The following is a 24722-nucleotide window of genomic DNA, read 5'->3' on the forward strand; positions in this document are numbered from 1 at the left end:
TATTGATACGAGTATTGGTATGAGCCAGTATCGATATTGGTATTGGCCAGTATCAGTATCGCTACCAGTATCAGTATCAAAACAACTCTATCTGACACACTTTCCCCTTTTTTCCTGTGAAGCGCATTAGCCCATGATAAATGAACTGGGCCAGGGTTAACCACCTCAGTGTAAATAAGAGGCAGCCATCGAGTCACACACACTGTGGCCAGTAGCCCTCCAGTCTCCAGCCAACACAGCACGGGCCGGGATCAATGGCCACTTCACAACTCATTTCCTTTTACGCCTCCCTAACTGCCCCGCTCCAGCTCTGGGAAATAAATGGCACTGGATCCATACATCCACTCACACCAGCACAAACACACACACACACACACACAGGCATGCATACACACACTCCTGCAAACACACACTTTCTCTGAGTGAGCTGAGCAATTGCTTCAGCTCAATACCCTTCACAATAATTTATTTGCAAACTGCTCTGGTGGCGAATGGCGTCTCATCTGTCGCGGCCTCACAATCGAAAACAAGCATTCTGTCATTGTTTGTTGCCACTCCCCTGTCGTCGGCTTAAACAGAGTACCAGTCGTTAATATGGCGGGGTGGAGTCTTACTGTCACCCGCAGCCGGAAAACACACATGTAAATAGCTCTGCTGTGCTCCAAAGCGGAGTTAACAGGATAGAGAAAACACGTTTATTTGGGGGTTTTGCTTTCCAATGCGCACAAGGTAACGCACTGCTGTGTGCTCTTTCTGTAAATGCATCCCCCCACCCCCCCCTTAACCAAAAAAAAATCCAAGTGGCTTACAGTCATTTGATAGGCCGCGACACCGCTATCCATTTAACAGAGCTTAAAAATCCTACATATGCATATGCCGGGGTAGTCTTAAGCTGACAACCAAAAGACAGGATTTGCTAGAAGGCAGCTTTGGAGTGTTGTGAATTTAACAAGCATGTCTAGTATTACAGTTCCTCTCCGCTTTAGCCATGAATAGTAACAAATCAGACTCTGAAACGCATGCCTGATGGTTTGTTGTGTGTACAACCCCCCTCCTTCATTCCCCTTCTCTAACTAATATGACTTCAAGAAGATGACTAGCGAGAACGTAGCGTCTCTACCGTCACCTGTGCTCTCTTTGAATTCTCGCCTCACAGACTCCAGGTATCATCGCCGTTTTTTCCTCCTTCTGTTGCCCTTGTTAACACTCTCCGCTGCTCCGATTACCTTCATCCCTGACCCATTTTTGAATATATAAATGGCTCTCCCCAGTTGTTTGTAGTTGTAACGCTAGCAGGCTGCAAAAGGGGGGAGATGCTCTTTTACGCTTTGCCTCCAAACACTGTATACATATGTAAGAGATCCAGCCGGGGCTCTCGGTCCTCTCCCCTTCACAGCTTTTCATACAAATGCAGTAAATAAGCTCCGGCCGGGGGGAATTGAAGGCTCCGAACAGACGAACTGACTGACATGTCACTTAGCGTCGGCTTTGGCGCTCTTCACTGCAGGCTTTAGAGCTGAAGCTGCTGGGTTTTAGAGTGTATCAGCCAAGGCCGGGTCCTTACTTTCCTGTCAAGGTGGGCTGACATCTGTATCATTTACAACTCTATCATAATGGCAGACACTTTGTTTGCCGCATTTTTAAATGGAATAAACAGAAAGGTAAAGAAAAGTCTCCACAGGGGGAAAAATAAGTCCTTCTGGAGTGTAAAGTGAGCATTTTTAGGCAGATGCAGAGAATAAGATTCACTCCAGCCTGAGGTTCATAATGGAAGTTGCACTATTGCGTCACCGCAGAGATAGACAGGCTCCGCCAGCCAGCCTGCCATTCCTCATCAACACCTAACCACTGCTTATTTACCCACACTGCGGGGGCTTAACTCGCACGAATTGATCAGCGATAGCACCACAAAGCTGCTCGTTCCACCCCGATAAAAAGCCCACGAGCATATGCAGAACATGCTTTTGTGAGGGGGGGCCGGGCGCGGCACTTCAAGCTCGACTAGACACTAAGCTGATATTGGTTTCACGCTTGCGAAAATCTCCCAAATGAAACACGGAGATTTGATTGTTTCTGCATATGCATTTATCAGAAGTTTACATGATAAATATACATTAGCCCCGTCGGCCTGGCCATGCGTGGTATTGTTTCAGCGATACTATTCTTCATGCATTCCCTTTCTTTCACCTGTTTGGACTTCATCTTCCAATTCAGCGGGAAGCCGATAATCGCAATTTGCACAAAACTTCAAATGGATTTGTGCATCGTCGGTCTTTCCCCAGAAGTATTGTCACAGAAAGGGACTACTTTTTTGCAGAATCCCACTCCAAATAACTGCTTTTCTTTCCTTGTGTCTGTACCGTGACATAATCCTCAAGCTCAGACATTAAGGTCCCTACAGAATGTGTAAAACAACCCCCATCCCCCCGCTTACTCTTAATTCTGTAATGCCTTCACACCCCTAAATGATATGTCATTTATCTTTCATACACATTTCAGCCAGAGGTTTTATTTTTTTAATAACCACTGTAATTGTTCCGTCCTTGTATTGAGCGCTATGAAGGGAGTGATCATGCTTTTGGCACATTTATCAAAGCCCAAGCTTTAAGGAAAAAAAAGAGTAGCAGAAAGGAGCCGGACTAAGTGTGCGACAGAGTGATAAATTTTCTTGTTAGGAGAAATTACATCCACTAACTTGAGCTACTTCAGCATGAAATTGAAAAAGAAGCATTTCTCGTGAATTTCCATTCTTGATTCAATGAAAGATGTAGATTAGCCCTTTGGAAAAGGGCGGGGAGCAAAAAAATGAAACTGAAAGAAGTATGACTTCGCTCACGCTTTGCTTGCGCTCAGAAGCGTGATATAGGATGCCGCTGGAGGAGGAGGCGGCTTTGTTTATGGACGGGAGGATCAGTCAGGCTGGTGGCAGATGAAAGAAAGAAATGTGTGTGTTTGTGTGTAAACCATACGCATTCTTACATTTTTATCACCGGGACAAGTCACAGTCTTTGCTCATGATAGCTCCATCTTTTTTCTCTCACACACATGCCTCAACACATTTCCATCCCCAGCTCAGTCTGGCAGCGTCTTCTCGTGAGAGGGGCGGAGGTGGAGGTGGCTGGAACGCTGATTGATAGACGCCGGGTGTCAGAGTGGAAGGCAGATAACTATATCTTCTACAGGACATTTAAAGGTCAAATGCACATCGCTGTAATTGGAATATTCACAAGACAACTAGCGAGGTACAATGCAGGGCGGAGGAGGGAAAAGAGAGGAGGGGCACGGGCGAAGATACGCGTTACATAAGGAGAGAGGGAATGTGATCTGGTGCCCTTCCACGGGCAGATGTAGTGGCTTTTTATTGAGTCGATCTTTGGGGTAAGTGTTGCCTTTGTTGGAAGCTGCATCACACCCTATTGGGAGCGATTCTCACCCAACTGGGGCTAATAGCAAGACAAAGTAGGCGCATAAACATGTAAAAACTGTGTTAATTACTTATGGCTATGGCTGTTATGTAATATTTGTTTAGTGTATTATCTTTTCACCTTCAGGTCAGACTCAGGGTTAGCAATGCCACGGTCGAGGTGATGTCATTCACAGCTAAGGTCAGGGCGCTCTGTCATCGACCCCAGAACAGGAGAACACTTCGACTCAGCACTTAACCTGAGCGCTGCAGGACCAGACAGACAGACACTTATACTATTGACCCGCAACAGCAGAGCCCCCCCAAGACGGGATCTGATGTACACACATGCGCACATACACAGATAGACACGCACAAAGCAGCAGGCATCAACAGTTTGCTTGTGTGAGCGCACGTGCGCACACAATAAAGGATGAAAGTGCGATCAGTAGCTTTCCTGCTTTGCCTAATCATTGTTTTGTGTTCCTGTGTGGGATCCGAGTGTGTATCTGCTGCACACTTAAATGTAGTCTACCTACCCAGGATGCAGCAACCTTTTATTTACCTCAAAAAACCCCCGGTCTTTATGTTTGTGCGCGCGTCTCCCGGTGTGCACACACGTGTCAGCACATTCATCTTTCTAACAGCATCTATTGGTATTGGCGTTCTGCTGGAAAAAAAGCATCTCTTCCGCGGCAGCTGCTTGTTCTCTGGTGCCAGTCAGATCGCTAGTCGCCTCTGGCCATGCTTTTGGAGTGGGAGCCTCTTAATAAGGCCTTGTCAACAAAGACAGACAGTGAAAAACAACTTCATTCAATGTCTGATGCTCTGAAAGAATGATGAGAAAATGCTAGCTTGTGCTGTAACACAGCTATTTTCTCGCGCTCGAGTTAGCTACAGCAGGCTAAAAAGTGAGTGTGTATCACTATGTAACTTTAGCTGCGCTTATTATTTCTACTATTTATTCTCAACTGAGTCCCAGCAAATGAAATCTCTCCCCGCAATTCCATTTTTTCCGCCGTGCTCAGCACGAGCTACGCCTGAACGCAACATTTCAAATCAGGTATTCTTCCAGCTGTGTGACCTCCACTCACCTGGAACTGCGAAAAGGAGAGGGATCATAATCACCTGAAGAAGAAATCGAGCATTTCAGGAGTTAGAAAGTGTGTGTGACCGACAGAGAATGTGTGGCTGCCTCATACCAGCTTTGCTACAAAAAAAAACAACAACACTTGACCTCACACACACACTGTCGTCGTCCACGTTAAACACACACACACACAATCCGCTCTCCCGTCTTCCAGCCGCACAAATACCTTCCCCGGCCTCTCCTCTTCTTCTTCTCTGTCTGTCTCTTTGTGATAGTATATTGTGCTAGCTCTCACTTGTCTGCCTCTAAAGGACTTCCCTAAGAGCAGCAGTAGATAAAGAGCGCTGCTGAATGGGCCTGCTGTCACCTTATCTAAACGTAGCGCTGCAGCAGGTCAAAGTGAAGACTTTGCTTAAGCCACCAGCAGAATAAGCGAGTGAGAGGAGAAAAAGGGGACATTGTGGGTAGAAAAACACTGAGATAACAGAAAAAGAGCTGCAAACAGAAGCGGTTATGACACATGTATGACTAAGAGCTAATAAGCTAGTATTTAGCATTTAAGGCTCAACTTTTAAACCTGCTAAAAATACACATTTTTCACATTTCCTTCGGTGCTTCTGTGTTAAAGCTCAGCTTAAAACAATTACTCCCCCTCGCTAGAACAGATACATCATTGTATTTTGCACAGAATATCCACAGTGTAAGCAGCAGGAGGTGGGTGAATGTTAGCGAATGTTAGCGGTCGCAGTGAGCGACAGCAGGCCGCGCTCCTTGTTATTGCTGGCTCGGCCTCCCAGCGGCAGAGCAGAAGCAGACGCGTACATATTGGTGCATGTGCACTTTTCAACTCCCTCTCACAGACATAAACACACACACTTTATATATCTGATGGGCAAAACAGACCTATGTTTTGTCTTGGAAAAATAAGTGTGAGGTTACACAATGGAGCTCGGAGCTCCTCCCACCTCCATCACTCCCCCCCCCATATACGAGGTTCCTTCCTGGGGTAGGAGCGAGCAAATTCATCTCGTCAATCCTCCCGGGAGGGTGTAGCTATGCAGCTCTGTTTACTGTGGCAGAAAGTTAATATAAATTTTCATCAGTGGGGGAAGTTTACACATATGATTCTATTTGTCCTTCATTATTAGCACCTGAGTCTGGGGCTGGGGAGGCATAATTGTCTACAGACACAGGCCAAATAGATGCAAGGGAAAGGCAAATAAGCACACCCCAAAATAATTTGATGCTTGTGTGTTACAATCCTCCACCTCAGGAATTCTTAATCTAGAGAATCAATAAACAAGGGGTGAGAGACGTGGGGGAAGAAAGACAGAAAGATGAGAGGAGGAAATAAATAATCGGATATGAGCGATGAGCAGGGGGAGGAGAGGGGGGGAGTTGATTCGAGGTGGAAAGTAAAGAGAGCGAGTGATCAATATGGACGATTTTCCTCACATACAAAAAAAAGAAAAAGTCGAGCAAATCTTTGTATTTGCACTTTATATGTGGAGAAGTAGCTGGAAACGGCGAGATAGAGATAGCAGAGTGGGACACAGGAGCCCATTGTTCTGCTGGATAGCTTTACCTCCATCCTGAGGCCAGAGCAGATTCTCCATGGACCTCTCCCCTCCCTCCCTCCCCTTGTTCACTGCAGACTGTTGATTTATTGAGTCATACATTCAAATGCTCATTACTCCTACATACTTTCCAAATTCTCCCTTTCCTCCTTTATTTTCGTCCTCTCTCGTCCTCATGAAGAGAACGGTTTGTGTCTGGGTTTCTGGTGGCCCGTTTGGCTGCTGCTTTGGGTGGAGCTGACGAGCTGATCCCACATGTTTATCTGCTCCTAAGTCAAGAAAATCTACTCTGTGATGTTGATATTTTTAGGCCTAAATTTATTTTCTTAGCGCACCTTGGGGCACTTTCTCATTAGCTTCAACTTTCAGCATCAACCTGTTTATTTGCATTCCTGTGACTCCTGTGTCTGCAACTGTCGTCAAAAGAAGTCATTATTTTTTATTTTCTTCCCCTAAGTTCTCAGCCGAGCAGATGTGACTGAATCCAGGTGTGTATTTTGCTTTGCGTGGGCTTTGTGGAGGCGATCAGGGAACTGAATCTGAAGCCATTGTCGAGGCCGGTGAGTCATCGCCGGTTCTGACCTTTAGAAAAGGATAGGAGTCTTTCTGCTCCTGTGGCCGAGTTACTTTAGGTGAATGAGATCAATAGCAGCCATAGATATATATTTATTCATTTAAAAGTGGGTTTCATTCTCTGACTGTTGCTTTAAGACCCCTGCAGTCACACTTTGCTTGTTTTTCACAAACTCAGTCCCCACTTTTGCATTCAAACGTCGTCCAAGGCATCTTATCCTCCTCCCCTTCTCTCCTCATTTGTCTATCCTCTCCAGCCAGCCCCTCTAAATCCATATCCATCCATCCATCTGCCCTGAATCCACTTATATAAGAAGATAGGGTGTAAATATTTTGGTGTGGAGTGTCAGCGCGTATCTCCCCAGCCAGCGGGGCCACAGCCTCAGTCCAATCAGCCATGTTTGTTTGTTCAGCTTAAACTGTTTGTGCCTTGTTTTCCGTGGCCTGCGAGTCTCTCTGCAGCTTGATAAAGTGTCACACTTTTTCTCTTTTTTTTTTCTCCCCCCCTTCTCCTTCTGTGTCTGTGTTTCCTGGAAGCGAAGCTAGATAAGCCTGGTGGTGTGGTGGTGGTGCTGTGTTATGTGTGTGTGTGTGTGTGTGTGTGTGTGGGAGTTGTCAAAGCTGTCAGCATGACTGGAGTTGTTCTGGCCGACAGCCTAGTGTTGAACAGCAGCCCTCTACTCCCCACAACAAACACACACATGCGTACACACAGAACATCTGTTCTGCACACCACAGAGACTGTTTTTCATGATGCAACACATTTCTTATTGATCAACAACTGATATACACCATGTTTACTCAGGCTGTGGATTTGTAAGAGTGTGGCGATACGATGCGTATCACGATACAGGGGAGCTGATTCAGTATATTAAGATATTGTACATTACCTTTTATCGACATCGAGGACTGTATCCTCTATACATATCCTCTATACTGCTGAGCTATATTAGCTCCAGTAAAAGTGTGTCTTACTTGTTTATGGTCTAATTCACTAGTTTTAAGTCTACTTTAATACAGCATGATGTTAAAGGAGCAGTTCACCCCTGGAAAAAGCTGCTGTCAGTCAAAGCTGGTGTTCTCTGTAATCGATAGAAGCAATAATATTTGAAATTGGCGCCATAGCTGTGGAGAAAGTTGTAGAAACAGTTTGTAGTTTCACCCATTCTACATTCCTACAACACCCAGCATGCATTGCGCCCCTCACTCTGAAGGTAACGGCCCAGCAAGAGATGCTGGAGTGAAATACTACTGTTCTCGCTGCAGGCAATGGCTGAGTGTCCTCCAAAGGTACGCTATCCGCCATAACCTACCATAATGGCATTAGCTCCCCGTACTAGCATGATAGGACTGAGGTTGAAAATCGGCGCACTGGCCCTTTAATTTTTCCAATAATGGTCCCATTTTTAGTAAAATCGAAGATAAAGCAGGGTATACTGTGGGGAATGGCTACCTGTAATTGACCACAGGGCATGTCAACCACCATACAGAGATATATCAATGCTACAACTACCTTGTTTTCCAAATATGGTCACTTCCTGTTCAAAAATCCAAGATGGCGTGGCTAAAATGCCAAACTTGACTCTGGTTTCAGTTCAACACAAAATGAACCACTGCCATGAATGTTTCCATGTCAACGATAATTTAAAAGTATCACGAGACGTATCGCGATACCTATGTGTATCGATATTATCCTACATCCCTCATGTTTCTGGAGTATTCTGTAGAGGCCCCAGCGCCTTATTTCATACCTGTGTCATAATTCCAATAACTTCTCTATCCCCTAATAACAACAACTCCCAACGTGACCCACGCCAGGAAGCGATCCGCGCTGTCCAAACACAATGTCACAGCCCCTCAGATATATCCAATTCCAATGTCACGGCTGCATATCGTGCGGTCTCCAGGTGGATTTGAAAGAGTGACATTCTTAGCGGAAGGCTTATTTCTTTGCCCACACTCCTGCACATCACACAATAAGCAATCTGGAGATTTGTTATGGCTCGGCCCGGTGTTGCGGGGCCTGCTAATGTGTTTCATGCTTGTTTAAGATCTTTGCATGCTCCTTACAAAGGTGCATTGTGATAGGTGTTGCTTATTACCCTGTTCAGTAGAGAGTCTAAACACATAGTGTGAGAGAGGGATGAATGCTCTTGATATGTTTTTTTTCTCTCCCTCTCTGTCAGTCTCCTCTCACTCTCTCCTTCTCCTCCCTCTCCGGTGATCTCTGCATGCCTATTAATGTAGCAGAGGAATGCCTGTGTAAACATTCTTGTTTCTCAGTCCGTTTCGCATAATAGTCGCCTGTATCGCCTTTCTCCTGACCTCACTATCTGAAACCAATTACACCAGATCCATTTGGGCTGAATCTTATTTTCATAAGGATCCCCGTGTCGCGGTCTCGGTCGCTCCGCGTGTTATTTTCCCTCCTCTTGTTTTTTCCCTTTTTTCCAACCTCGGTGATGGATATCAACATCAAATATGCCTCTGAGTGCCTTGTTATTTATATAGCGGGGTCTGGCTCTTTTTCTCCTTCTCCCTCTCTCTCTCTCCCTCCGTCTGGCTCGCTCGTTCTGAAGAATGTGTCACATTGTGCTGTTTATACAATGTGTGCATTAATAAAGCGGGGATGTCATTTTTTCTTGCATAGCAACCCAGGTTAAATAGACGCCGCGCCTGCACTCGCCTGTGTTTTTTCGTGCGCTCCGGCTGCTCTTCAGCAAACTTTTGATGACTTTCTTTGGTGTTTTTTTGTACTGCGAGATGGGCTCCGGCTTGCCATCTCTGTGGAGTGGGGAAAGTGGGTGGCACAAATTGGTGCTTTTTACTGTAATGGCTGAATACTCAGTCCTGTCCGCTCGCTTTTTTTCCCCTCTCTCCTTTACCTTCCACACTGCGCAGACTTTTCGAAAAAACCCCGCTTCCACAGAAGAGGTGACAGACACTTTCAGGCACGACAAACCGCCGTGGAAAAGTTTCCCCCCCGGCGTTGATAGGCTCTGAGTTATGTTTGGAGACGAACTCTTTATGCAGTCTGAGCAAGACTTCTTCTTTAATAAGCCGGGCGCAGCTGATCTCTCCGGGTCACCTCTCCCTCGATATTTACCTGGCATGGATATTGAAAGCACCGTTAAAAACATCTCCTCCTTTGTACTCTTGACCGTGTGTAATATATCGAGTGGCTCTCTCGACTTTGGCTATAACACAGTGAGTCATTATTGATTCACACGCGGATAAACATTTCCTCCTGACGGCGACGTCTGTCGACTCGCGCTCATCAGGCTGCCTTCCCCTCTAACTACTGTGTGCAGGACTCAATAAACCTTATAATTACTTTGATTCACCAATCATGGAGATTAATTAGGCCCTGTGTTTTTAATTAGCGACGTGATTGGCTGCATTCAAGGAGTTTGTTTTGCCTTTTCGCCTTCAGTAAAATGCGTTTGATTTCCCCTCCATTAAGCAAACGTAACAAAGCCTCGCGTGTGCGTGCGCAGGTGTGTGCTACAAGCAACTTCTTACACATGCATGTGTGTGTGTGTGTTATAAGGCTCACATTACACACACACACATATGAAGCGGTGGCGACTTGGCTGCTCTTAGCAAGGAGACGGATCAATGCAGTTAGGACTTAGTGCCAGTGTAATGTGTTTGTTTACTCGAGTTCAGAAAGCCTGGCTCCTCCTGAGCACCCAGACAGACAGACCCCCACCTCTCCAAGAAACCCCCCCCACCCCTCTCTGGCTCTGTCTTTTCATAATTGATCAGGGGGTGGCTGCGCTCCCCGAGGGGTTAAGACATGGCAACTTTTTTTTCCCCCCTCCTCCCTCTCATTTTTTCACTGCCTCCCTCTCTCGTCTCCTCCTCTTGTTTGCTCAGGATCTCAATGTACTAGTTCAAACATTGTTCCCACCAGCTGGCAGAGCTGCGCCATATGCACGCCCTGTCAAGGCAGCTGTTGTCATGGATACTGGCAAGCGCCAGAAAATAAAAAACGAGCCGAGGAAGTGTCACTCTCCATCTCCTCCTCCTCCTTCGTCCTCTTCTTTTTTCATCAAAACAAAAAGCAACACCTGTGAAGTTGTTGTGTTGTGTTGTGTGTGTGCATACATGTTTTTTTTTTTTGCCTCTCCCACTTGATGCTCGCGGGCCCGGAGAATACAAGCAACACGGCCGCGTGGAGCAGCAGCAGCAGCAGCAGCAGTAGTAGCAGCAGCTGTGCGCAATGTTCTTTCCTGCCAGACTCTTTCATCCATCTGCTCTTGAAGAATCGGAGTGAAGCTGCTCGCCCAGCTGCCGCCGTATACCTGTGAAGCCGGAGCTCGCTCGTCACACGAATTCAGAAGGAGGGGGGAAAAAAGGCGGGAAGGGGGGGGGATCTGTAATCCCATCAAACCCTGGAGAAATAAATTACAGCACATCCCAACCCCTCTGATTATTATCATCCATGTCTTACAAGCAAATCAGAGGATGTTTGTGGCTAGGGATGCACGATATTATCGGCACGTTATTGGTATCCGCAGATATGTAATTTTTCTGCTGATATTTTCCGCCGCTTTAATTCTGTCTAAATGCTTGATGATTCCCTAAAAAAGCTGGACGTAATACTACATTAACTCAGCACAAGTGTGTGTGCGCACTGCCTGCGCCAAAGTTATCAACAATATACAAATAAAGACTAAAAAGTCACAGAAACTTTCACAACTCTTAACTAGCTAACAGTTAGCTCACATTCTCGTCATTTTACCCGACGAAACAACATCAAACGCCGAAAACACACTTGCGGCCAAAGCCGACGCTAACAGAGTTTAACATAAACATCAGCGCAAAACTAACTTACATATTCACGGACGCACACACGATAAAAAGAGTCCGTCGTCGATCAGTGTTTTCTCCGCAGTAGGTGCAGTAAACAAGTCCGGGCATGTCTCCCTCACTGCTGTGTTTGGAAGCGATGCTGCATTCAGGTGCGCTCAGAAACGTGAGCAATCAGACACGTGACCTTTTGTCCTCTTCCGTGAAGCATGAAGAAGGGTGCAAGATGTCTGCTTTATGGCAGTTTTTATGCCATGACAATAAAAGTAGGCATGATGTCAGTTCCACTACAGGGGAGACTTGATGTTTTCTGCAATTAAGTGGAAAAAAAACACGTGCCTAATGTATCGGTATCGTCGGCAAAAAGGGTTGGAAAATATCAACATATCCCTCAATTACGCCACATCCCAACCTCTCTGATTCTTATCATCCATGTCTCGCGAAGCTAATCAAAGAGTGTTGTTGCAAATTGTACAGCTTCCAAATGTGTAAACAGCAACAGCTTATTCCACCAGGCAGGAAAAGGTCTCTCTATCTATCTCTCACCCATCCTCTGCTCGTGAGCACCCTTTAATGCACAGTGTAAAACCTGTGCTGCTAGTTAATTCACTCTAAATGTAATCTGATGTTGATTTTGTCAACTTTAATTACAGCTCCCAGGGACACTTCACATGGCGCTGCCTCTACTTCAAATTGATATTATGAATATGCAAATGCGCTGGTAATTTGCCGAGAGAAGTGGGTATTTCACTTGAGCACGCACTAGACAGGTCAATTCTACTGACGCTCTGCCTTTTTTTTCCTCCATCCCCCCCTTCCCTCCACCCACCCTCTTCTTCAGGGGTGCTCTAGACAAACTGTATTCTTCATCACAGGAAATACCAGCTGATATTCTCCTCCGTATTCTCACCTCTTACCTTTTGTCTTCCTCTCTGTCTTCCCAGGCCCTACAAGCAGCGAGGCAATTACTCTTGCAGCAGCCAGGCAGTGGCCTGAAATCTCCAAAGAGCCAGGACAAGCAGCGTCCACTGCAGGTAAAGCAGCCTCGCACGTCTAATCTCTTTAAGTCCATCCATAATACATGCTCCTCCGAAAAAAAAGAAGATTTCCTCTGTTCCACAAGTGTGTTTGATTTCGCCGGCGCAATCCTCGGACATGTGGTCGGAATCCTAAAGCCGGTCCTGGGGGGTGCGAAGCGTCCGTCACATACATACAAGAAAAAACACAACAGATAGGATGGACTAGGGCTGTGTATTGGCAAGAATCCGGCGATACGATATGTATCTCACGATTCAATATATTGGGATACTGTGTAAAATATACTTTCAGGACACTTCTCTGTGTAGTTACGATGTCTCCTGCGGTAGAGAAAACGCTCTCCGAAGAGACGCCAGGAATGCACAGGAAACGGAACAGCAAACGGTAAATGAGTCGTGTGCCGTTAAACGACTCTTTTGCGATTAGCCGTTTGCTGCTCCGTTAGCTGTACATCATCAGAATGGTGTGGCTCTTGTCTAACTCCTTATTGCCTTCTTTGTTTTGGAAGCCAAAATGAGCCAACACTTCAGCTCTTTGTAATTCTTTCGGATTGAGCAATCGGTAGAAATGTTTGCTAATGCTAACAGAATGCTAGCAATGTGGGCTAAACTTTTTCCTGTCTCAGTTGACATTGTTAGGTTGGAGAGTCAAATGGCTGAACTGCCGTCTGGCTGTCGGGGTTTTAAACAGCACAACACAAAATGAACCACTGCCTCGAATCGTTGCATGTAAACTATGAATTAAAAATCGATACAGCGTTTTTCAGAGTCGATACAGTATCACAAAACATAATATCGGGATATTTAAGTGTATCGATATTTTCTTACATCATTAGAAGAGACCGTCTGTCTTTCCTCACGTGCAGATTTTATGACCCTCATGCGTTTGTCCATTTGTGCAGATAGTTAGCCGTAGATAGCCAGCGAGGACAATCCCTGTACATTAAACGTATCAAGAAGGATTTTTCCTTTTCCTTTTTTTCTATTTTGTCAACAACACATTCAAAATGGGCCCCTCCTCCTGGGCTCTTTGTTTCCAGAAGCTCACTCTCACTCTCTCGTGCGAGAACACGCCCACCACGTCGAGCTAACATAGACAACATCACGGTTACCTTTGCGATATCATGCTAACTGCCGGTTACCGTTGCACTAGCATGCTAACCGCCGGTTAGCATGGGGGCCAGTTGCTAATTTGAACCACTCCCACACTCACCTATATGCTGTGATTGGCTCAGGGAACCACAACAGCACCCCGTCCCGTTCAAAGCAAAGCAACAGAACAGATGGAGAGGGAAGGGTCTCACAAGGGTCTGCACACACACTCACCAACACGCATGTATAGAGGCCCATAAGTGATGATTTATATTATATTATAATTGTAAAAGTCTATTATACCTTTAAAAGTTAAATGTTAGGATGAAGGCGTGTATCCACACTGTAAGATGCAGAGGTTAGTTATCACTTGAAAGACACGTCTGCCTGACTGGTGGCTAATTTTACCTGCCTGTCACTCCCACTCCTCAACGCTAATTTGCCTTATTGATTCGTAGAGCTGTCTATTTCTGTTGTCAGTGATTTGGAAAAGGTCACACTTGTACACAGTCTCACACTCACACATGTAAACACATTAACACTTTCCCTGCAACCCTCTTTCTTCCTCACAGTCTACCTGCTCGTTTACTTCTTCCCTCAAATTACGTAAGACCCCCTTGACATCTGCTCCGTGTTTTTATTATTACTTTTTTCCCTTTATTTAATTTATTTTTTTTAGCCGTTTGAAATTGAAGTACTGGAGTTTGCACCCTCCACTCGGCTAATAAGTGCTATCAAGGAGCAATGGTTTACCTCATTAGGGGCTCGGTGCATTTCATTAATGTCAGGGAAATTGGCGTTAACCTCACCCGTTGATATTTTCACAGAGTCTAACAATGGCGACACCTTCAATTGGAGTCACACCCCTGTGTACCTAATTACGCTCAGGCGAGGAGATAAGACTCAGTCATGCTTTTTTTGCATTTTAATAATTCAAGTCGACCTCATCAGGAGCGGGAATATTTGCAGTATAGCCACACGTGTATTTCAGAGGGTGTTTGTTTGTTTAGATGCGGGGAAACAAGAATAACAGGTCCACGTCGCTCGTCTTCTATGTGGCCGCTTGTATGCAGAAGCGAATACATTCAAACAAACGGGATCCTGATCTACAAATGCCTGCATAGTCACCAACACATACAAGGCAGGAAGAACAATATTGAATGATTGCAGTGCGGGTGCATGATAACCGTCCGCCCATTGCCCGAGCCCTTGCCTCTAATAACACCAGCACATGGTAAATATTGAATATTTACATTTGCTTACTCCATCCTTGCCTCGCGTCGGCGATATGAATCAATATGAATCGGAGGGGCCCGCGCATCGGCCTGTCCTCTCAGCTCCCCCAACTAATCCATCTGTTGATCCAGCTTTTATTAACATCCTCACCTCTTTGTTCCAAAAAAGTCTCCGAGCAGAGAGTCACTGCTCCATCTCCCGCTGATGCATTCAGGTTTAGACTTTACAGTGGGAATATGCAGCCCCAATTTCAAATGACATTTTAGCTCTAATACTCCATTGTGCAAATATCAGCATAAAGAAAGTTTGATTAAAACGCCTTGTTTTGCTCGTCTTATTGTTCTATTTCCTCCTCCGCTGCATCAGATACTTTTCTATTCATGCCTTGAGGGAGTTTACCCAATAAAGCTGCATTATTTACCTGGATTATGAGGCCACAGTGGGTGCCATAGTGCAATGTTTTGTTAGCATCAAGCCTCGATAAGAGTCAATGGCAATCAAGCTGCATGTTTTCCACCGGAGGAATGAGGCGCATTGATCCCCTTGTATGATTAGCGCAGCAGAAAGTGGGGAAAGGATTAATATTAGCATGACATCCTGCTTATGGCAGAGATACTGATAAATCCTCTGCCACTCTTTCTTCCCCCCCCTCTTGTTCTGCCATCTTTGGTATTTAAGAGCGGGAAGTGATCCATAGATCATGGCATGTAAATTATTTAGTACACAAGCATCTAAGTGCCTCAGCTTGCAGTTTTAATTACGCGTATTAGCAGCTAAAGGCTCTCGCCTGACTAATTCTATCCGCTCGCTCATCGCTGCGTCTCACTAGTTGATGATGCGGAGGCAGGCGGCTCCACGCGCACACACGCGTATTAAAAAAAAAAGAAGAAACAAACACACATACAAACACACACGCAAGCTGCTCCTCCACATTTGCGTAATGTGACAGGTCTATTATTACACAGTAAGCCCACGGGAGCACTCAATAAACACCTATTTCTCCCCGTAAATCCCCTCCTGCCTCCGCCATGCTGCTTCCGCGGCTCTCCCGAGGCACACGACACCCTCTCGTCTCCTCTGCCTTCCCTCGCTCCCCGTGCTTCACTGTGGCAATATCCCCCCTCTGTCTGAAAAAAGGCATTTATACACTGACATTTGGAATACAAATAAAGAAACGCGGACAAGAAGAGGCGGAGAGGATTACAGTGGGGCCTACGGATCTGTCAGTTGTTTCGCTCGCGCCGGTACATAATGCGTGTACGTGCGTGCTGCTTTGGAGCACAAACACGAGGGCAGTGACGGTTATTTAAAGTTTCTACACTGCGAAAAGTGACTTTGTGCGAGTCGAACTATTACCAAGGAAGAGGGAAGAGCTGGACTTAAATTAGCAGGTGGATGAGCAGGTTTGTGCTCGAAAGATCCTTCAAAGTAAAAGCCCCTTTCTCTTCTTCTGTGTGTGAAGGAAGCAGCAAAAACCAGAGCCACTCCCGCTCTGCCGCTTTCACACTGTCTCGTCTGTGCGACGCTCGCTCTAAATATTTCAGTTCTTTTACAGATGTTGGTTTAGCCGTGTTTTCTGTAAACGCTGCAGCTTCCTGCCCAGGCTGAGCCAGATTGTTCGTGGGCACTGGGCCGTCCTCGGAAGTGTCACACTCTTAAAGGTCACGTTCCACCGCTGAGCCAATATCATCTCGATTCCAGCCCCTCATCTGCTTATTGGCTCTCATCCGGAACACACAGGCGGGGACGCGCGGAAAAGGGCTGCGACGCTAGGCCGGGAGTATAGGTTAGCTGCCTCGGAACGTGCGTGGCTAAAGCATGGTAGCTCACATTTACATTTATGAATATATCTCCGTGCTGCATCCCCTCTGGTTGGATCTGAAAATAGAGTAAAATTATCACTGAGAGGGGGGAAAAAATATTATGTTATTCATGAGGAAAACTTCTGTTGACTCTGAAAGAAAGAGGGGGAAAAAAACGTCAGCACATTCTAAGTCAAACACCCTTGGTTACCGCTTTTGTAACCAGAAAACAAGATTTTTTTCACTCCCCATCTCCCACTCCACCTTTTTTTTTTTTTCTCTCTCTCTCCGCATTTACAACACCTACAGGACAAGATTGCTAAATTGCGAGGACAGAGCAGGTTCATCATTGTGATGCAAAAGAAGTTGGAAATGCAACCCCAAGGCGAGGTAGCTGAGTTTCGGGAGGGTGGGGGGAAGGGGAGGAGGGGGGATCAAGAGAAAGTGAGAGGGAGGAGAGGATATAAAGAAAAGAAAAAAAAAAAAGTAGCTCAGACCTTTGATGTAGCAGCAACAAATTTACCTTGTGACAGAAGATACATGGGTGCAATAAACGAGTTATACCAGCCCTTACACATGCAATCAGATGATTCTGGCCAGGGTGTTAATTGGATCCTAACCGGCAGATCTGATACGCCCGGGCCCCGTCGGTGAGGGGGGAAAGCCTTCTCCAAGTGATGAACTATAATTCACTGAGCTGCTTGAAGCACTTGTAATTTACTGTGTGTCACTGATGAAGAGGCTGATCCAGCGGAGGCCATATTACCTGCAACATCAGAGGGAAGTGCCTACCCCCCTCTCGCTCTCTCCTTCACTTTCTTTTCTACTCCGGCGCTCTCTCCCCCCTTCTCCTCTTTTTTTTAAAAGTCTCCCTCTCCGTGCGTAGCTCCCCATTTGCTCCTGAATTATGTGTACCTGCGGGGAGCGAGTTGCGCCAGTTGAACGACAAAGGTGCGATGATTTGTGGCGATAATGACAAACAATGTGTAGCTGTGTACGCTTGCATTCCAGAGGCTTAATCAATGAGTATCTGCATGTCGAGATAAATCAATATGGAAATTGTTCTAAGCTCGTGCCAATCTCCTCGAGGCTTTTACATGATGGGTCTTTATGTTATATGATAAATTGCGCTGCTGCCAAACCGCTCTGGAAATTGATTCAGGAAAACATTCACTTAGCGTCACTCCTCTCAATCTGGAGTATTGATCTCCTTAAGCTGAAAACACGACGCATGATTTGACGTAGTAAACACACACACACTGTCTTGAACTTCAGAGCGAAGAGGCGCTCACCCTCAACCGGCCGGCTGAACTGTAGCCTCGGTTTGCTCCTCGAGTTGGAGAGTCCCGGCTATCAATAATCACGCGGCCATATTTGGCAGTAATTGGTGAGTAAATGAGGAGCGTCAGCTGAGAGGGAAGTTGAGAGGTCAGAAGCTACGAGGGGAGGGAGGGGAGTTTGGGTCCCGCGCCTCCTGGGATTCTCAAGGGGGAGCGGCGGGAGAGTTTCTTCTTCCATTTCTTCCTGTGTGTCAAATGAAGCTAGTGGCTTAATTAGCAGTGACTCCCCCTGCCAAGGAGCTGCAGTAATTACCCACTAGGACCCTCTTCCCATTTCTCATTGCATTTATCTCAACTGTGGCGACTCCGTCGCCCTGTCCGGCGCAACAGGAACAACCTGATAACCGCCTCGCGTTCGTTTCCCCCTCGCGATGTTTACAGCCGACATCTAATCACCTCTAATGGACGTAAATCGAATGAAAGGGAATTCCTCTCCGCTGGACTTTAATTGTTTAAGTTTGAACCCTGATACACCACTTATCTCCTGCGTTAGGTAATTTGAATTCACCCATAAAAACTGTAAAGATAAAGCAGCACGCAAGAGGAGTGGGCGTAATTGCTGAAAGTGCATGCGTCCATTGGAGCCGCAGATAGCCAGCGAGGACGATCCAGTTTTTCCGGTTAAATCAAACATAACGAGAGACCGGGGTGCCAGTTTTTGCCTGGAAGAGATACCTCAGCTCTTTCCGTGGAAAAGAGCTTGACCTTTCGCGAGGCGTTGGAGAGGCTGGTTACAGAAAGAGCGGTGTAATGATCTGCTCGTTCTGGCGAGGGGGGGGGCCCACCAGTGTTTTCACATCAGGAGCCAATTTAAAGGTCCTTTGTTTTGCTCTCCAACTTCGAGGGCGAACCACATGGCTTCAAAGTTCATGTCAATACAGCTCATCGTTCTCTTTAAGACAGGGGACATAAACAAATAAGGGTTCAAATGGTCACCGCTAATAACAAGCATGTCCTTTGAAAACCAGGGTTGCATTCAAATGACTTGTTGAATCATTTGCAAACGTCTTTCCCATCCAAATTTGCACTATTAAAAACAGGAGAAGCACCTTTTTTTTGTTACTCAACTCCCCAGTGGCCACATCAGCTGCAGCTAATTTCAAACCATTAAATAAATCCCATTAATATTATGTGTGCAGGAGAGAAGAGAGAGCTGGAAATCCATCCTTCCTGGATTACAGAGAAACAGAGGCGCAGCCCAATTGGATATCATGGCTCCTCTTCTAGTCTATTCACGGCGCGCGGATGTTTACGCCGCTGCCACCGTCTCGTAAATGCTCATTAATTTCATCCCGTCGTGGCAAAATCATTTCTAGGAGAGGCAATTCAGCCTCCTGTTCCTTTCAATTCACCGCTCCCGTCAATCAAGCCCTCGTGCAGGATCCCGCAAAATGGAGGTGTTATATTCCTGCAATTATCATGTCATATACTCGAAAATGTAAATGAACGTGTGTGTAAAATTAAATTTATGGGTTGTCAGTGAAGAATAAGAACCAGGAGAGCAATTACTTATCTGCTTTCATCTCGGAGCCTCTGATACGTCAAGCAGAAAAGCATGCAGTTAAACGCTGGAATTAGCATTGTGCTGCACTTCACAATGGACGTGGGCCACTGCCTTTTCTCCCCTCTCTTTCTTCCTGCTGCCTTCTGCTTCCCCCTTTCTTTTTGTTTGCAGCGGTGGTGAAATGAAGATGATTATCAGCCATTACGTCTCTAAAAAAGCTAATGAAAGTGTAAAAGGAACTCTTGTTGTTTGCGCTTTAAATCGTCCTCTCTGCTGCTCTTTCCTGACGTCTTGTTTTGTTTTATTCATTGTCGCTGAAATCCTGCATTATTCATATACAGGTATCCGACTATGAATGCTTACACTTACACAACAAGGGAAGCATTTGAAGTGCAATGTTGAATTTATATTTAATTCCACTTTATGTATGCATGCGCATACATTTGTGTTAAACCCTCCACGTCTGAGGCTGCATCCCTTTTGTGAACCAAAACATCTTTGAGCCGGTATCCAATTAATAGTCTTAATGAGTGCATCACTCATGTTGTTTCTCGTCCTATTGTCATGGCATCCAACACAAAACCAGGAGTGACTGCGGGGGTAATTACTTACCTAGCAAATGTACCTTTAAGGGTTAATAACATTGAAGGTGTAAGCACAGCATTTGCATAATTACACACGGACTGTTTAATTTGCAACTTTTGACGGCTTTTGTTCTGCACCTCGCTTATTGTGAATGCATTTTCCTTTTTTTTTTGCACTCCTGCGTAGAGAGGAAGAAAAGAGATGTACCACAACATCCTCCTCCTCCTCCTCCTCCACCTTAGATGGAGTCCCTTCTCTCTAAGACCCCTAATGAACAATGGAGGCAGGATTTGTTTGAATATGAATATGAATGTGCAGCGGGGCCGGCTGGAAGTTGACCTTCAGCTGTGATTTTCAGTTCATCAGGATTAGTCAAGGCGGGCGATCAGGAGCCACTAATGCATAATGACTTCTAAAATGAAAAATGTGTAGTGACCATGCAAATGTCTCGGCTAATCAAAGAGGGGGGAAAACCTGGGGTGGAGGGGGGGTGTGGTGGGCGGAGAGGAGAGGAGAGCTAAACAAGGACGTGTCAAGGCCTGACAGAGAGAGAGAGAGAGAGAGAAAGAGAGAGAGAGAAGGAGGACATGCATGGAAAGTAATCAAGGCAGCTTGATTAGCTGGCGATGAGGACAGGGATGTCTTACTGGCCCCTTGACACACCATATAGGCTAGCTTCTTTCATGGCGGCTCCATACCAAACGCTGTCGCAATTAGCGTCGGCCGAGGTGCTACTACATGTTGATATTTTAATTACATTATATTGGCATGAAGCTGCAGCTCTACAGAATGTTGTGTTAGCTCGTTGTTGTGCTACAAGCATCAAACTGTTGTGTGTGAGCTGACTGAATTACGTTATAAAGGTCATAAGGAAGCGAGAGGTGATTTTAGCCTCTTCAATCAGTCAAGTGAAGTCCTTTAAAGGGGGGTGTTTCAAGCTTCATATTTCACTACCTGTGGAGTAGCTTAGCACCGTTAAAAAAACTATTTTTTCTCACACTGGTGCTCTGTGCAGGCCCTCATACAGCCTCCGCCAGCCCTGTCTCTTTAAGAAACTCCACCCCTACAAGCCCACTTTCTTCTGATTGGCCAGCTGAGGCTGCACGTTGTGACGTCACAAAGTGCAGCATGTAGAAAAATCTGTCTGGCGTTTACTTCACCCACGTTTAGTCTGGACATCCAACTTTGTAACATTATATATATGTCTTAAAGTGTAAAAGGGCATAATACCCCCTCTTTTAAAGGGCCAGTTCGCCAATTTCCAACCTCAGTCCTCTCATGCTATTATGGGGAGCTAATGCCATTATGTTAGGGAAAAAAATGCAGTATTGCTCTGTGCCTTTGGAGGACGCTATCCGCTTCTCCAATGGGCCCTGGAAAACCTTCCGCCAGACTACGTAAAATGCGTCACCTGGCGGAGGCAAGGGATCTTGCTAAACTGCACTTCCTCAATCTAGGACGCCCGCCTCTGATGTCATTTCCTGTTTAAAAATCATCAGGTTTGAAATGTAGACTGCCGACCTGAATATTTTGTAGACAATCCACCGGTATATTCTCGTCGTATTTTGGATTCTGTACCGCTCTGAGCCAACAGTAGTATTTCACTCCAGCGTCTTTCGCTGGCCCGTTTCTTTCAGAAGGAGGGGCACAATGCACGCTGGGTGTTGTAGGAATGTAGAATGGGCGAAACCACGAGCTGTTTGTACAACTTTCTCCACAGCTATGGCGCCAACTTCAAATATTGCTTCTATCGATTACAGAGAACACCAGCTTTGACTGACGGTGTTTTTTTCCAGGGAAGAATTGCTAGATTTTTTTCAGAGATAAACACTGTATTATATTTTCTCCAATTTTTAAAGCAGCCCACACTTTTAAAGCGCACACTTCCCTTCCCTGTCAGAACGTGTGCACACAATCAAAGACCTCAGAGAAACACGTTCTTTCTCTGCAGATGTGCTGCCTCAGAAGTCGCTCACACTGCAGTCTTAGAAGAATTTAGCGGCAAAACAGGAAGTGTATTTTTGTTTTGTGAAGGTGTTACTCTTCGACTGCAGCGTGACAGCTTGTATTTTAATGATTATCTCCTATAAGCGGCATTAATGCTCCCAAATATCAGCAACAAACAAAAGTGTGCTTTTGGCTGTACATGTAAAAGTTGACTTTCAACATAGATATGTTCACAGGGTGACTCCTCCCACCTGTCACCCGCAACCCACTCCATCACGCTGATATATTTGTGTTGTGTTACTCCACTTTACCTTTGTGTATTTGCCTGCTTCCTCACAACAGCAGCTCTGATAGGCTTGTTAAAGTAGGGGAAGTTCAAGGGTCCTGCTAATTAAGGTCTACGTCTATTTAAATCGTCTCCCAGCGGGGGGGGTGGAAGCAGAGCAAAATAAGACGAGCAACATAAAGAAGGCGCAGCACCCATCTGTCCTTCAGCGTCTCCTCTAGGCTGCCAGGCGTCACGGCCATGGGAGGCCCGCTCTGCCTTACCCCTCTGTCACCAATTACCCAATCCCAGCAGAGTCGGCCTGACGGGCGTCTCTAATGAACCAACTTCTCTCTCACTTCTACGCGTTTGTTGTTTTCCTGCCTCTCCTTTGCACTTCTTCTTATCCTTTTCCTCGTCCTCCCCGTCCAGGTTCCAGTGTCAGTGGCCATGATGAGTCCCCAGGTGATCACGCCGCAACAGATGCAGCAGATCCTCCAGCAGCAGGTTCTCTCCCCGCAGCAGCTCCAGGCTCTGCTCCAGCAGCAGCAGGCTGTCATGCTGCAGCAGGTACGCACACACACACACCTTTAAAGTTCACACACAAAAACACCCTGAGTCACTCTCCTAGCCACCGATCGCTCACGCCAACTCACCGCAGCCCTGCGTCCTTGACACGCTTACCAAGAGGAATCTGAAAATTGACGCGCTCGCTCATGTCACCTCCAATTAACATTATCCAGCGTGTCGCTGGTTCAATTCCCTGACAAGCATCCATCAGGGACTCGGAGAGTAGGGCACAGGCGGGTTGAACGACAGCAGCTGAGTGACGGGTGACGCGTGATGTAATATTTGGAATCGTCTCGAGGAGGCAGACGCTCGGCTGCGTGTGGTGTCAGAGTTGAAACGCATTTCTCATTCGTAGATTTGATTAAAGGAGGGAGAATTGTTTAATTAAGAATGTTAGACACTCTGATTATTGCTCTTCATTAGGAGCGCTCAGACTCGAGGTTTGGTTTCAGTACAAGGCTGTTCCTTCTTTAGTTTAACATGAATCAGCAAGAACCAAAGGGTTAAAACTTGTCCCCAATCATCGAGTTGATTTACATCACTATATTTCAATATTTCTAAGCCAGTTTAAAGAGAAGTGGCGCATGCATTCCAGGCCAGAAACCCTTCTAAAGACTACATAAAAATAAAATTACAATCAGCCGTCAAACAACGTGTGTTAAAGGAATCAGTTCAATGTAGCGAACCTGCTCCTCAGAGGCTTTACTCTGTTTATTTCAGCCACTCGTAGGAAAGCCAGCGCACTCTGGCTGCCAAATGCGCAGTTAATATGATGAATTGTTGCCCCCTACGGAGCAGTGTGACTATTAAAAGTCCACATGGAGAGGACTGTAAGACAGCGAGGATGCAAAAGCAGGAGAAATATTTGTTTATAATCTGCAACAGAGTCTGCAGAACCAACATGTGAAGTGCAGCTGGAGCTGCAGAAGTGCATGCATTCACTCATTGTGTGTGTTTTGTTTGTGTGCAGCAACACCTGCAGGAGTTCTATAAGAAGCAACAGGAGCAGCTTCACCTGCAGCTTCTCCAGCAGCAGCACCCGGGCAAGCAGGTTAAAGAGGTAGGTGCAACACATGCACACATGTATGATTCACACCCTTTATTATAAGTGATCAGATAAACCGCTAAACACACACACCACCACCAACTTTAGCGACTGGAAAGCAGCATATGGATCCAGGTGCTGACGTCATTAATAGATTGTTTCAAGAGACATTCACGCACAATATGCCTGCATGCACGGCTCGAGACAAAGGGTCCCGGGTCCAACTCGTTAATGAGCAGCTTCCCTAAGCGTACAAACACTCACAAACACATGCTAAAGTTACAGCGCACGGCGCTCATAAATCACAGTGACAGACATGCCTGTGTCCCGAAGACGAGACGAGCGTGACAGCCTCAGCCACGTTTGCTGAACCCCTGCGCCGCTCACATCCATGCGACACTTTCCGCGTGGAAGCGGTTAAATTGATCAGAAAAAAAGGGGATCTGTATAAACACACACACTTGTCTTTCTGTTTCTCCGTGCCGCACGTCTCGGTGTCTCCTCGAGCAGCCCATTATGCCGCCCCGACAGGAAGCCGCCGCTGACCTCCCGGCGGCTTTGTTTCTGTTTGGATTTGTGAATAGAGTTTTTCAGGGGGCCCCGCCATCAAATATGGAATAGAAATTGCTCCCTTATTTCTCTCGAGGCAGGGTGGAGGGGCGGCGGTGGCGCGAGGCTAACCTGCCTCTCTCCATCACTCCATTATGCAGCCTGTTTTCCAGTGAGCGCATCACAAGTTTTGCCCCGTGCACACTCTTCCCTCGGCTTCCATGCAACATAAAGAAACACATGAGTATGATACGTGCATGCATATGAAGAGAAGAGGGGAAAAACAACAGAA

General features: G+C 46.1%; 1 protein-coding gene across 1 annotated transcript in view; it reads left to right on the plus strand.

The window, feature by feature from the left end:
• The window catches only part of foxp2 (forkhead box P2), a 102404-nt gene that overhangs the window by 46592 nt on the left and 31090 nt on the right, over positions 1–24722 (plus strand). Inside the window, exons 5-7 of the mRNA XM_069670793.1 lie at positions 12403–12492; positions 22699–22836; positions 23807–23896. Coding sequence (XP_069526894.1) covers positions 12403–12492; positions 22699–22836; positions 23807–23896 — 318 coding nt within the window. The remainder of the gene's footprint in view (positions 1–12402; positions 12493–22698; positions 22837–23806; positions 23897–24722) is intronic.

This window comes from Semicossyphus pulcher, unplaced genomic scaffold, assembly GCF_022749685.1.
Source record: "Semicossyphus pulcher isolate SPU_LCO1_2020_fin unplaced genomic scaffold, fSemPul1.0.p SCAF_20, whole genome shotgun sequence".
Classification (NCBI taxonomy): domain Eukaryota; kingdom Metazoa; phylum Chordata; class Actinopteri; order Labriformes; family Labridae; genus Semicossyphus; species Semicossyphus pulcher.